We start from the raw sequence: 12,507 nt of genomic DNA on the forward strand, positions 1-12,507 counted from the left end.
AAAGAAACGATTTCCTTTATCTTGTTTTTTGGAAAAAAAGTTTTTTTAGTTCAAATGGGGCTCCTCCCAGGACATGTGAAACTTTAGTAATAATCTAGGAAACTGCACCTTCTATTTCTTTCTATGCTCAGCTGCTGAGGTCTTTTCAATAAAATCATGGGTTTGCATTTATTGCCTCTAGCATACCTATGCATCTTGTTCAACTGATAGTGAATTTCACAGGAGTCCCTAGTTAAAGAAGAAGGTACTCAATATGCTGTATACGTGAGCATTGCTACTATTGACTTAAGGGGCAAATATATGTGATTTCTTTCAACGGGCGCCAGATGAAACCTCAGTAAGATTCTTGTTGATTTGTGTCTAGGCTGTGGTGAGCAAGGGTAGGCAAAACTATAAGCTGTATTATGTGCCCTGTAATTTCACTTCCTACATCAGGGTTACAAGCATAGCTCTGGTACGATTTTACTCCATACTTGCAATCAAAAGATTTTTCAGGGAGTAAGAAAGTAATTGGCTTTGCCAGTAGGGATTATTCATGCTTATTAAAATATGTTATTTTCCCCTAAAATTCCCATTGAGATTGGGAAGTAATATATGCGTTTCTACCAATGTCACTGCCCTGCTGGTCACTGATTCGAAAAGATATCAGTGGAACTTTGTGGGTAGAAGCAGGGGGTAGATTCCTATAGGTTCATCGTTTCCCGCTTTTGTTGGGCACATTGCTGTGTTTGTAGGGAGTAAAATTGATGGTGTATATGCCTCCTAGCTGTAAGGCTGCTTTGAGTAAATGTTGTCACAACTCACAGAACAACAGAATGTGGATAGTAAGCAGAGGCCTGGCAATTCTGATCAACATATTCTGTGGTGCAGTTATTCTGATGCAATTATCGTCCTTAAGCTAATTACTAGACTCGTTTTCTCTTGGCCCTTGAATTACGCCATTATGTGGCACATGAACTCCCACTGACATGTTTTCTGACACATTCCTTTCAGTTGCAATTATTTCATTTGCATAAATTGCATAATGTCCGAAGTTTTTTTCAGCCCCATCAGTGATTAGCGATACTTGTTTTTTGTAATTAACATTTGTTTCCCAATGGCATTAAGCACTTTCTGTATTGTCTCTGTGCATTGTTGACAAATGAATAGCCACAACATTTTTCTCTCTATGTAGGAGTACTTTAAGTAGGCACTATGGCATATCTTGAAGTCTTGGACTGGTTGATGAGCTCTCCTTATAAATCACATATAAAATATTAGTATGTTTTAGACTATAAGTTTGGAAAAAGGAGTTGTAGATGCTCCTTTAACCCTGATTTGTAAAGCATTGCAGTAGTTGGGAAGGGGAATCTGCCTTCCAAACTCTTCGGAGATGGTATCTCACTAACTACGCATGCTCACAAAGTGGCTTACATTGTTATTCAGTTGCGCACATGGAAAATAATGTGCGCACAAAGACTAATCATTTCCACACTTAGGGAAAAATTATTAGAGGGAACATTGGCGAGTGGGTACCTTTCTGCCCGCAAGGTCAGACCTGGCGGGCGGAAAGGCACCCGCCTGCAGAACTCGGAGTGTGCCGGTCCGGTAACAACGGTGCCAGAAGCTTACCGGCACAGTTGTTACCGGACCAGCATACGCATAATGAGGCCATTGCTTTTAATTGCCATTAATCCATCTGCAAATGTATTCTGTCTGAGTTTCTTGACAGACACATCAGTTATGACAAGAGATATTTGAGGGCCACAAACGCCAGGGACGTCGTTCGCAGCAGTTAACAGGCTGACAAGCCAGCTTATTCAAAGTGGAACCCACCTACCCAGAGGAAATCCGAAGAGGCAACAGACCAACCCGAGAATATGGAGTTCGAACTCAACAGTGGCGAGGCCGCGAGGAGGAGATGTGGTAGCCCCAATATTCAACTTAACCAACCATGAGTTGACACCTATTGAAATACATTCTCTCAAAAGGTCCGAGTTATGTGCCAATGAAAAAGGCAGACAGTTTCCAGATAGAGGCAGAATTGAGAAGGTTTTTTAGAACAGTCAGATTAAAATACTTCTTTAGAAACTCTGACATCAGCAATGATAAAGAAACAACAGCGAGTACGACAGGGCTAATATTACCTTAGTCTTTTATGCCCCCCCCGCACCCACCAGCCACCATCAGCGCAGAAATCAATGCCTTTGAAAATAAAGTGCTTCACGAAGTTAAAAACGCGATAAAGTGTAAAAATTACACCAGAGACAATATGACAAAGGATAAATGTGAAGCAATAAAACATCTTGATGCATCACCGGATTTTTGGATAAAACCGGCCGATAAAGCTGGTGGTATCGTGCTATGGGGAAGAGACATCAGTTATGACAAGAGATATTTGAGGGCCACAAACACCAGGGAGAGTCATTTGCAGCAGTAACAGGCTGACAAGCCAGCCTATTCAAGGAGTGGAACCTACCTACCCTAACCCACCACCAAGAGACAACCACCTAACAGTCAATGAACAATAACACACCAGCCTTGATAAAGACCCTCTGGGTCGAAATACGTGTCGGTTGACCATGAGATTATCCCATCAAGAATAAAATTCCCTTTTTTTTTTTTTGGGAAAATCAAAACACAAGAAACATTTCTTTAAGAATAAATATTGTTTGCGCGAGATATCTGGGAACACAACTAAGAGATATTTGTGTTTTGTAATAGAAATTAGTGATTTTCCAGTGGCATAAAACATACAGGGCCTCATTAAAACTTGGGGCGGTATCCCGGCATAAATCCACCAGAAAACGACCCAAAACGAATTACTGTTACCACCACTTCGTCCGGAGGAATTTCCGCCAGATTACAACTGGTGGTGGCGGTGTAATTCCCCATTCATATCGACTCCATATCGAGTTCATTGGACTAAATGTGGCTTTTGGGCAGAATTACCACAGCGGAAATTCTGGCGATTACGGCATTCAGTTCGAGGATTTACCTCCAGGATTTTCATGCAGGCAAATCATCTACTCCAGGTCTGAAATCGTAATTTGGAGTAGTGGTAAAGTTGGTCAGCAATGGAGTTACCACCAACTTTACCACTTACAGCCAAACACGTAATGAGGGCGACATTTTTCTCTGCGCAGAAGTACGTTTGCAAGGTACTGTGGCTGATATTGAAGTCTTGGACTAGTTGATGAGATTTCTGTATAATCAGATATAACACTTTATTTTTGCCCACGTGTTTGGAAAAAGTATTGTAAGATTTTTAGAGAATTGCAGTGGCTGGGAAGAGGAAATTGCTTTCCAAACTCTCTTCTAGACGGTAGTTCAAAGTGGCATACCTCATTAGTCAGTTGCACACATGTAACATAATGTGCGCACAACAGCCAACCGGTTCCGCACAGATTAAATAATTAGAGGGAACATTGCGGCCACCCTATGTCCTCTGGGTCCAGGTACCTACTCACCCTGCAACCCTCCTGCACTGCCTCCGAGCATTAGAAAAGCTAGCAGGACCTTTCTGAGACAGCTTGATCCCGTGGGGAGTTAAAGACAGTATGCCCTGCCCACTTGGGGAAGGTTGGCCTACTCTGGCAGTGGAGACGGAATCAGCAGGTGGAGTGAAGACTTTCCGCCAGGGTGCCGTGGGACTGGCTTCCCTGAACAGGAGGGGCGAGGGGTGAGAGCGGGAAGTGTTCCTATTGATCCAGGACTGAGGCCCTTTCCTGTAGATTAGCTAGGCAGGCTACACATGTTCTAACCAATGTAGATCTGCTCTAGAACTCATTTACATATATGAAACCCTTGCAGTGTTGTGCTCAGCAGTAACCAGTTCACTACCTATGCCCTTACAGAGAGACTGGACCCTAACGTAGAAGCAGAAGGCCCCTTGATGAGACTTAACCTCTGCACAAGGTGGCAAAGTGGTACAATTCTGAGCTCAATGGTGCATGAACAGCCTGAGCGAATCTGAACCCTCATTTTTGATATGAAAGACCTTTGGGATGCAACCCACAGCTTTGCAAAAGGGAGCAGACTGTGAGTCCAGGAGTCTGACTGAAGGGCCTGTGCCCCTGAGGTGTGGGACGAACATCTCAACCTGCGTCCGTCACTCATACATTAGCGAATGATGGGTCCATCATGAAGCAGTAACTTTTTATTGAAGCTTAGTAATTTCCAAACTACCTGTTCCCTGTACTGTGGTGGTACTGCAGGACTCCTTGTGGTTGTGAACATGTCATGTGAGAGGACCTTGACTCAGATGCAGAAATCCCTTGGATGCAATCCAAACTCTGCACAAGATGGCAGAGTAGTAACCCGTTGAGCTCAGCACTCTACTGTCTGCCTGAGTAAGTCTGGGCCTTAAAGTCCACTGCAGAAAACCGTATGCTGAACCGTCGGAGAATGCTGGGGCTACCGTGAAAATGAAGATGGGGCTCTACCTAAGGTGAATGGCCATCTTCTAAGTGTAAGAGTGTATGATGGGATGGACTGTTCCCTGTTAGCAATGGAACAGATGCACCAGAGAAAATTGGATCTACCATGAAAATAAAAACAGAGCTCAGTTAACAGGCTAAAACCCATCTTCAAAGTGCAGGTGTTTGTGACATGGCTGACTGTGCTGCTGAGGTGTGAGACTAACGCCTCACACCAGATCCTTTGTTGATGTGCTAACGAATGATGAAACTGAAAACAGACCAAGGCTCTGTTGAAGAAAGGTGCTATTGTCTTGTGGGACAGGGAGAATCACTGTCCACCCAGTGTCATCAAGCACTGCCAGCCTTGAGCTCATTGGGAGATCATCTACAGATCTGGTCAGATCGTGATGGTAACACCTTGTAGGAGATGGCTGGAGTCACCCTGGTTCTTCAGGTTTCTCCAAATCAAGATACTTCTCTGAACCCGTCCGTTCCTACTAACTACCGTCCCATTAAGTCTGTGCCATTCCTCCACAAACATTTAGACCGCAAGGCATACGCCCAAATCCAACTGTTCTTAGAGCACCACCATCTACTAGGTACTACACAATCAGGCTTCAGCCCCAAGCATAGCACGGAAACAGCCCTCTTAGCTATCACAATCCAGTTAAACAACATCTGTGACTCCGGCAATCTTGCCGTTCTCCTCCTTCTCGACCTCTTGGCAGCATTCGACCTGATCGACCATGACATCCTCTGCCAACATCTGGCATCCAACTTCTACTTCTCCACAGAAGCCTCCACTTGGATCAAATCCTTCCTGAACAAGCGCTCCTTAAGAGTCTTCATTGGAGAATCAGCAGCGATCCCATATCTCTGCTCCTCTCAGTGTCCCCAAGGCTCTTGCCTCTCACCAACACTCTACAGTATGTAAACAAAACTACTATCCGACCTTCCAGATGCCCTAGCCATCAGATATACCAAATTTGCTGATGATCGACAGATCCTCATTCCCATCATAGGTGGCACACTGAGGATACCGACGCTATCAATAAGACTTAGAGAATCATTCAGAACTGGACGGCCACCCACAACCTTTGTCTTAATGACAACAACACTGAGTTGCTCCCTCTGGGAGCTCCTCACTATCTCAAGAACCTCGACACAGCATTCGCCTCTTTTCTCAATTGATGGCACTATCATACCAATCTCGAAACCCGTCAAGACCCTTGTCTCTCATTTGGACGCTGAACTGAATATGTCCAAACATGTCAATGCGCCGTAATCCTCTACGGCCCACACTGCAAAGCTGATCTCTTTAACCAGACAACTCCTTTCTCCGACCAACTGTATGTCTCTTGCGCGAACCATCATCAGCAGCAAGCTGGATTACTGCAACGCTCTTTTCATGGGCACTTCAGCAAAAAACCTCACCAAACTCCAACTCCTTCAAAACTAAGCCCTGCGTGCGGCCCTAGGACTTAAACGTTCAGATCACATCTCATCTACATGGCGTGACGTCCACTGGCTCCCCATTAAAGCCTGTATTGAATTCAAAACGCTATCGCCCATCACTGTGTCTACCAAGAAGCCCCCTATACCTCATAAGTAGTGTCATCCCCATACCAAAAGTGCGTCGCCTAAGATCGACTGCCAACGTTACCCTCTCCACTCTCAGATACACAAGCAAAAGAGCCAGTGACTCGAGTTTTTCTGTTACAGCAACCACCCTTTGGAACTCTCTCCCATCCAACATCAGAAATGAGTAGAACTATCTATCATTCAGAAATATTTGAAAACTTGGCTAGTTAACAAATATGACCAATGCCACACTTATTTGCCTTGTATGCCTTGTCCGGCAGCTTAGTTTCTCTTTTTGTTTACCAAATACGACTAATGCCATTCATACCTGCTATGTAAACGTTGTCTGATCGCTTACTTTTAATTCTGCACAAAACACTGTGATACCCCCAGGTCTGGGCGCTACACAAATGCAATAAATACAAAATACATTCTTAATTTGGCTTATCTGGTACACCCCTTGCTCCTGAAAATCCTTAGGTAGTAGGAGATGCCTTAGCTGTTAAACCCACTGGGCCAATCGAAATAGGACTGTTTGCGCAACGTTTAAACCCTGAAGTCCGTGTTTTTGCAGCACCCTGCTGAAACTGGGCATCTCTGGGGTTCTGTTGTACTGGCAAGCCTGTTTTTACTGCTGACTTCCTTGTGTCATCAATGGCTTGAATATGGATTTGACCAGGGTCTACCCTGTGTTGTAATCATGATTAATTTAATTCCAAGGTTCCTGACATATAAAGAACTTTAACAAAAACTATTCACGGACGTGCATTGCAACAAAGTGAGGGGTTCGAAATGGAGGGGAGCTATTTAGCTCCTGCTTCTAGCCTAGGAGAGCCTGGGTAGCTTGAAAGTAACACCTACCAGGAGCTACTTTTGGCTCCCCAGGCCAACTGATGCCTTACAAACATGCATACATGTTATTAACGTTGAGTATTTGAGAAAGCTAATAACAAAGAATTTGCACACATCTAGTACACATTTAAACGTAATGAATCATTCTTAATAGACACAAAGTTAAAGTGTGCATCTCATGTGGAAGCTAGATTTGGGTCGAGTACTCACTCCTGGTTACCCAGCGGTAGCTCCTGCCTACTAGGGGATGCCAGACACCCAGAAGCTGGTTTTAGCTCCTGCTCATCAGATTTTCATTTCGAACCCTGAAAGTGGTGCTACTGGAAATATGACATCAAACCCATTCTTCCTTTAATGCAAATGTGCACAAAGAATGGTTTCTGAATCTTACTGTGGGGTCTAAGGTAGATGAGACTATGTTTTGGTAAATGATGATTTGGTAGGAAGGCAACATTAAGAGTTATAATGCTCAAGGCCTCTTTCAAAGATGCTGTTACAATACAGTGGTGTTGCTGTTTGACTGTTTACGGGTCAACCTAATCAATAGAATGCATTGCTGTGCTACTTTATGCTATTCCTATGCTAGGATGCATTGCCATGCTAACGTGTAACTCTAAATTACATTGTGTATACTTTTTGTGAAATATGTTGTAGCCTAGTGAAAAGTACAAAGCCCGTTATCACAAAAGAGGGTGTAGCATCAGACTCCTGTGTCATTTTTATCCCTTTAAGAGTCGGTCATTGAAGGGGGGAGCCTTGCAACTTATGTGTGGAGTGATCTTCCTGAAGATTACCTTCTGACAGTGTCCCATGGCCCGCTGTATGAAAAGGTGCAGAAATATTGGATAACATAAGATGGTAGGCATCTTCTTCAACCAGCCCGCGTAAGACAATATTCACCACCAGAAAGATAGCAAATGCAGTACTACAACATGGCCTGAAACCAGACGGAACCCAAAACAAGATACTGACTCCCTCCAAGCGTAAGGCAGAAACAGATATTGTATTGTGAGACAACACCACAGTAACACCTCTTGACTGGCAGCCTGGTTCCTTCATATTCTTACAGGGCACCAGGCCGTCCCTGACCTCCTCAGCCAGTCTACCGCCTGCACTTGTTCTCCCCTGCCCGCCACCCCCATTCCTGCAAATGCCCTTCTGCCCCCCTTGCACTAGCCTATCTAGGCCTGCACCCACTGAACTCCTCCAGCCCCGCTCCTCGCACTTGCTCGTGGACCCCCTTCCCCTGCACTATCTGCATTCCCTGGCTCTGTCCACTTGGCCTCGCCTGGAGCTTTACCCATGGGCCCTTCCCCCTGACCAGCACTCCCCCCTTCTCTCCCTTCGGCTACCCACCCCAATACTTTACTGCACTTGCATGATCCAAATGTCACAAGGCCTAGTAGGGCCACTTTTTGTCTTGTCTTTCCTGCTCCCCCCCCCCCTTGCCTTGTTGCACATTGAAACACTAGGCGCATTACTAATAACCAATAAATAAAATAAACCATCTTCAGGGAAAGAGCCTTTATCAGTCTTTATGGTGAAAGCCTGTACAGGACACTTACTTTAGGAAGTGCCCATTGATGCACATATTGAGGCACTCGAGGCTCCCAAACGGGAAGGTGGTGACGTGAAGACTTCCAAGAGTGGAAAGGTTGCATAGAATCAGGTCCCGTCTCCCAGTGAGGGCAGACCGGACAGGTAGGCAACTGTCTCCCTGCTCCCACGAGTCCGGTGTGGGAAGTAGGAGCACACACAGGTCTTTCGACAACGTCTCCATCTTGCCTCCTTGCCAGATGTTAAACGATACTCCAGGTCCAACTGTTTTGCAACCATGAAGGCTATAGGGGAAAAAAACAAAGAGCTGCATTAACACACACGGTCTGGGACCCACATTTCCCCATTTTCTTTAGCTGACTATTATATTCTCTCAGAGGTAGGCAACCTGTGTCGCTCTTGATGTTTAGACTATGAAAGCCATGATTGCTCATTGTTGGCTATGCTGGTTAGGGCTAATAGCGAGTTGTAGTAAAAGAATATCTGGAGTGCCAAAGGTTGCAGGACCATCATCTACCTCCTGCACACTCATCTTAATCATCTTTGTGGTAAAAGCTACCTCCAACAAGTGCATATTGCAAGTGTTTGATGCTCAGAATGGAGATTAGTGTCTGAAGATTACATTGCTGTGGTTTGCCAAACAAATGTGAGGCACAGCATGGAGTTCTCAGTGGTGCATTTGCAATGTCAGTCAGTGGGAGAAACTTGCATTGGCAGGTAGGTTCAAAAGTTCATACACCTGTGTAGTAGCAGAGCTGACTATGGCTGCAGCCTGAGGAACTGAGCGTGTAGTCTGTGTCTACACGGACAGTGCATTACACTGCCACTAAGGAGCAGTGTAATGCACTCACACATGTGATCAGTGTGATAACGTGGTACTTGTAGGTAAAGTGAGATGTTTGCAATGGTAAGCAAAATGAGAAGTAGATACTGATGAGAAGTGCGAGAAACCTCCCTTTGTGGGCAGCATGGGGAACTGCCACTGGTAGGAGATACCCGAGACTGACTACTGAGCTTGGACTGGTGGGAAGTCTGAAAGGCAAACACAGATGGAAATGGTGGGGAGATTGTGCTGGTAGGCAATGGGAGGCGTCCATGATCGGGGAGTCTGAGGCAATGCTAGGTCTACATTGTGTGAAGCTGGCAGAATCAAGCAGTGCGAGAAGCCGACACGGGTGGGCAGTGAAAAAGAATACGGTTGGCTGACACTAACTTGAGAGGTGTAATGTTTCAATAAGTGTGGCCTGGGTACAAAACAGGTACCCTGTTATTACCCGAGGACAGAGAATTGTTAACAATATTGATACCTTAGGGTATGAACGTGCAAGGATTTTGGTGTCAAATTATAACATAAGATTGTCAGATGCCTCAATTCAATTTATTGTGTTAATTGTACATCTAACAAGACAGGTTAACCGACACATGTTCTGCACTTGTATTGTGCATAATCATTGATTTGTTTGCTTACGTTGTAGGTGGAAAATAGATTAAGCAAAAGAATATACACAAGACAAAGATTCCCAAGCCTTTCTAAAGCAATACAGCAAGTGCAAAACACATGTTGGCTAGTCTGCGTTGTTTGTTTGTTTATTGATTTATATAGCGCACCTAACCCAGGCGTATCTGGGCCTTGTAAGACATACTGTGTACCCAATAAATTCAATTGCAGCATACAGCATTCTTACGTTATTATTTGAACCGAGCAAGCACAATCGTCATACAACAGGGTCTTCACTTTACTAACAATTGACACATGGGCAATGTTGTAAGTTGTCACTGAAAGACGGTATGAGAACAATGAACTGGTGAGCAGTGTGGGGAAGATGCCACTGAGAAACGGGGAAAAAAAAATCAGAGCTACTGTGACACGGTCAGGGACCTGACCCATCAAGAGGGGATGGGGACCCCTCTAAACCTGGGGTTGGAGGACTAACAGGGTTTTCATCAGTCAGTCCTGCCTCTGAGGCTGGGTGTGGAAGTTGGAAGGGCACTTGCCCCAGTCTCTTCCACTTGTGCCCATTTACATGCAATGAGTACCATCTTTTGTTGCCCCATGCCTGTACTGCACAATGTTGGCCAGTCTCTTTCTTGTGCCGTAGAACGTCAGCATTCAGCATGCCTAACCGTGGAAGAACAAGCGAGCAACCTGACCGGGAGAGAGGCAGAGGGCATCTTACGTGCCTCAGACTAACCCGCACAACAGACCAGTGGATCAAGCATGCTAAGCAACACAGACCAGAACGAGGGACAGTCCACTCAGTGTTGCAGCAATCTTCGCTCGCCATCCAAAACTCAGACAATTCCCTTACCTGTGAGAGGGTCATGCAGCGGCTCGCAAAAACTAAAATGAATTGTAACACTGACTGGGATTGCGGTGGGCTGCCATTTCCTAGAGCCGGCTCGACCGTGTATGAGAAAAGGGCAAGACTTAAGACCCCTTTTATCTATTTGCTCACCTGCAACACCCCCCTGGGCAAAGGAAAGCCAGTGGTTGTCCCAGGAAATAGGGAGAGGGTCGATGAAGGGGGAGGATAAAAAAGGGACATGTTATTTGGGTAAGGTCAAGGGACAGAAGGAGCACCAAGAGACCAAATGGAGGAAGGACGGTGCAGAGGCATGCGAAGGAGGATAACAGGAGTGTGGAAGGTGATGTATTGGTTGGTGGGAGAAAGTGGTACTTGGGATTGAGAGTGTGCAACTTATGGAAGTAGGGCTAATAGAGGGAGAGTAGGGCGTGAATGAAAAGACGATTGAATATAAGCAAAGTGACTGTCAGAGAAGGTCTGGGCAAAGTGTTGTGTAGTGGAGAGTAGTTGTATGGAAACGGAAGTGTAGTACTAGCGCGGGGAGAGGAGCGCAGAGAGTGGAGAGCAGTGTTACAGAGAGGAGGAGAGTGAAGAGTGAACATCGGAGGGAAAGAGCGGTATCGAGGGAGAAACAAAGGTGAGTGGGTGGAAGAAAGGAAGGAGAGTAGAAGAAAGGGAATAGGAAAGGAGAAATAGAAAATCAGGGTATGGAGTATAGTGGCATGAAAGGGAAGGACCAAGTGGAGCCCGAGTGTCTCTGAAAGGCACCTATTCTTATACTGAATTGCACTGAGTAACCTAGGTTAGAAGCCATCTAGATTGTGCCCAGAGGGAGATAGTTGGAAAGGGTGTTGTTTGCCCTTAAGCCATCAGCAACAGACTGGAAGAATCTTCGAGAGTAGGGGTTACCGATCTCTAGAGACTATCCTGAGGTTGTGCAAAATCAATGTTTTTCTTCAATTCACACAGATAACATATCACTGAAACTCTATGACGGCAAAAAGAGAGGAGCGACTGATCAAGCTGGCTACATGCAGCGAGACCTGTTGCTAGCATGGAGAGTGGAAAAAGACTTCTCATCTGCAGGAAAAAGACTTCTACCTCCCTAAGCACTGAATAGCAGCAACGCTGAAAAAGCACAGTGGTAGTACTGATACCTCCCATTTCGAAAACCTGGGTTTAATTCCCCATTAAGGACTGTGGGTAAAGTTTACCTAAATTTATGAAATAACATCTACACCACCACAAAAGCATGGGGAACTAAAATAAAACCTTCTTTCTTGAAGCAAGAGGAACACAGAGTGCCTTACCTACCATCTACCCAGTACGAGCAAACCAGATAAAAGCGTTCTTATATAGGAGAGGTCATTGGAACTCCCAATTGATTCAACTGTTATTCGAACTAACCAATAGGGGATGACCTACCCATGCAAGATATGATGTAAGCACTACGTCCACCAATGGTGAAGCCAGACAGTTCAGCCAATCAGTAGTCAGCTAAGGGGAGAAAAGACTGAATAAAAGGAGAGCCTGTTCACTTGCGCACTGTCTCAGCTGGGGACTGGTTCCCTGTCTAGTTGCTTAAGGGAAAGCAATGGTGAAGAAGCCTGAAGCAGGGAAGGAAGGCTGCCTTGTGCCTCGTAGCTACCCTGCTATGATGAAGGACACCTTAGAATACCCAGCTGAACCCAGTGGGGGAGAAGAGGCCCGCACTCCTCTGATCCAGAAAACTGGAAGAAAGAAAGGCAGGCTGTGCTAGCCTGTGGAAGAGGCTAGGCAACCTAAAGTTCCCCAGTGAAGAAGGAACTGGG

General features: G+C 45.4%; 1 protein-coding gene across 1 annotated transcript in view; it reads right to left on the minus strand.

Moving 5' to 3' along the window:
- The window catches only part of SPG11 (SPG11 vesicle trafficking associated, spatacsin), a 1,688,331-nt gene that overhangs the window by 1,639,070 nt on the left and 36,754 nt on the right, over positions 1-12,507 (minus strand). Inside the window, exon 2 of the mRNA XM_069624201.1 lies at positions 8,399-8,674. Coding sequence (XP_069480302.1) covers positions 8,399-8,613 — 215 coding nt within the window. The 5' untranslated portion in view covers positions 8,614-8,674. The remainder of the gene's footprint in view (positions 1-8,398; positions 8,675-12,507) is intronic.

The sequence above is a fragment of the Ambystoma mexicanum genome, chromosome 11 (genome assembly GCF_040938575.1).
Source record: "Ambystoma mexicanum isolate Mex_15411 chromosome 11, UKY_AmexF1_1, whole genome shotgun sequence".
NCBI classification, from domain to species: domain Eukaryota; kingdom Metazoa; phylum Chordata; class Amphibia; order Caudata; family Ambystomatidae; genus Ambystoma; species Ambystoma mexicanum.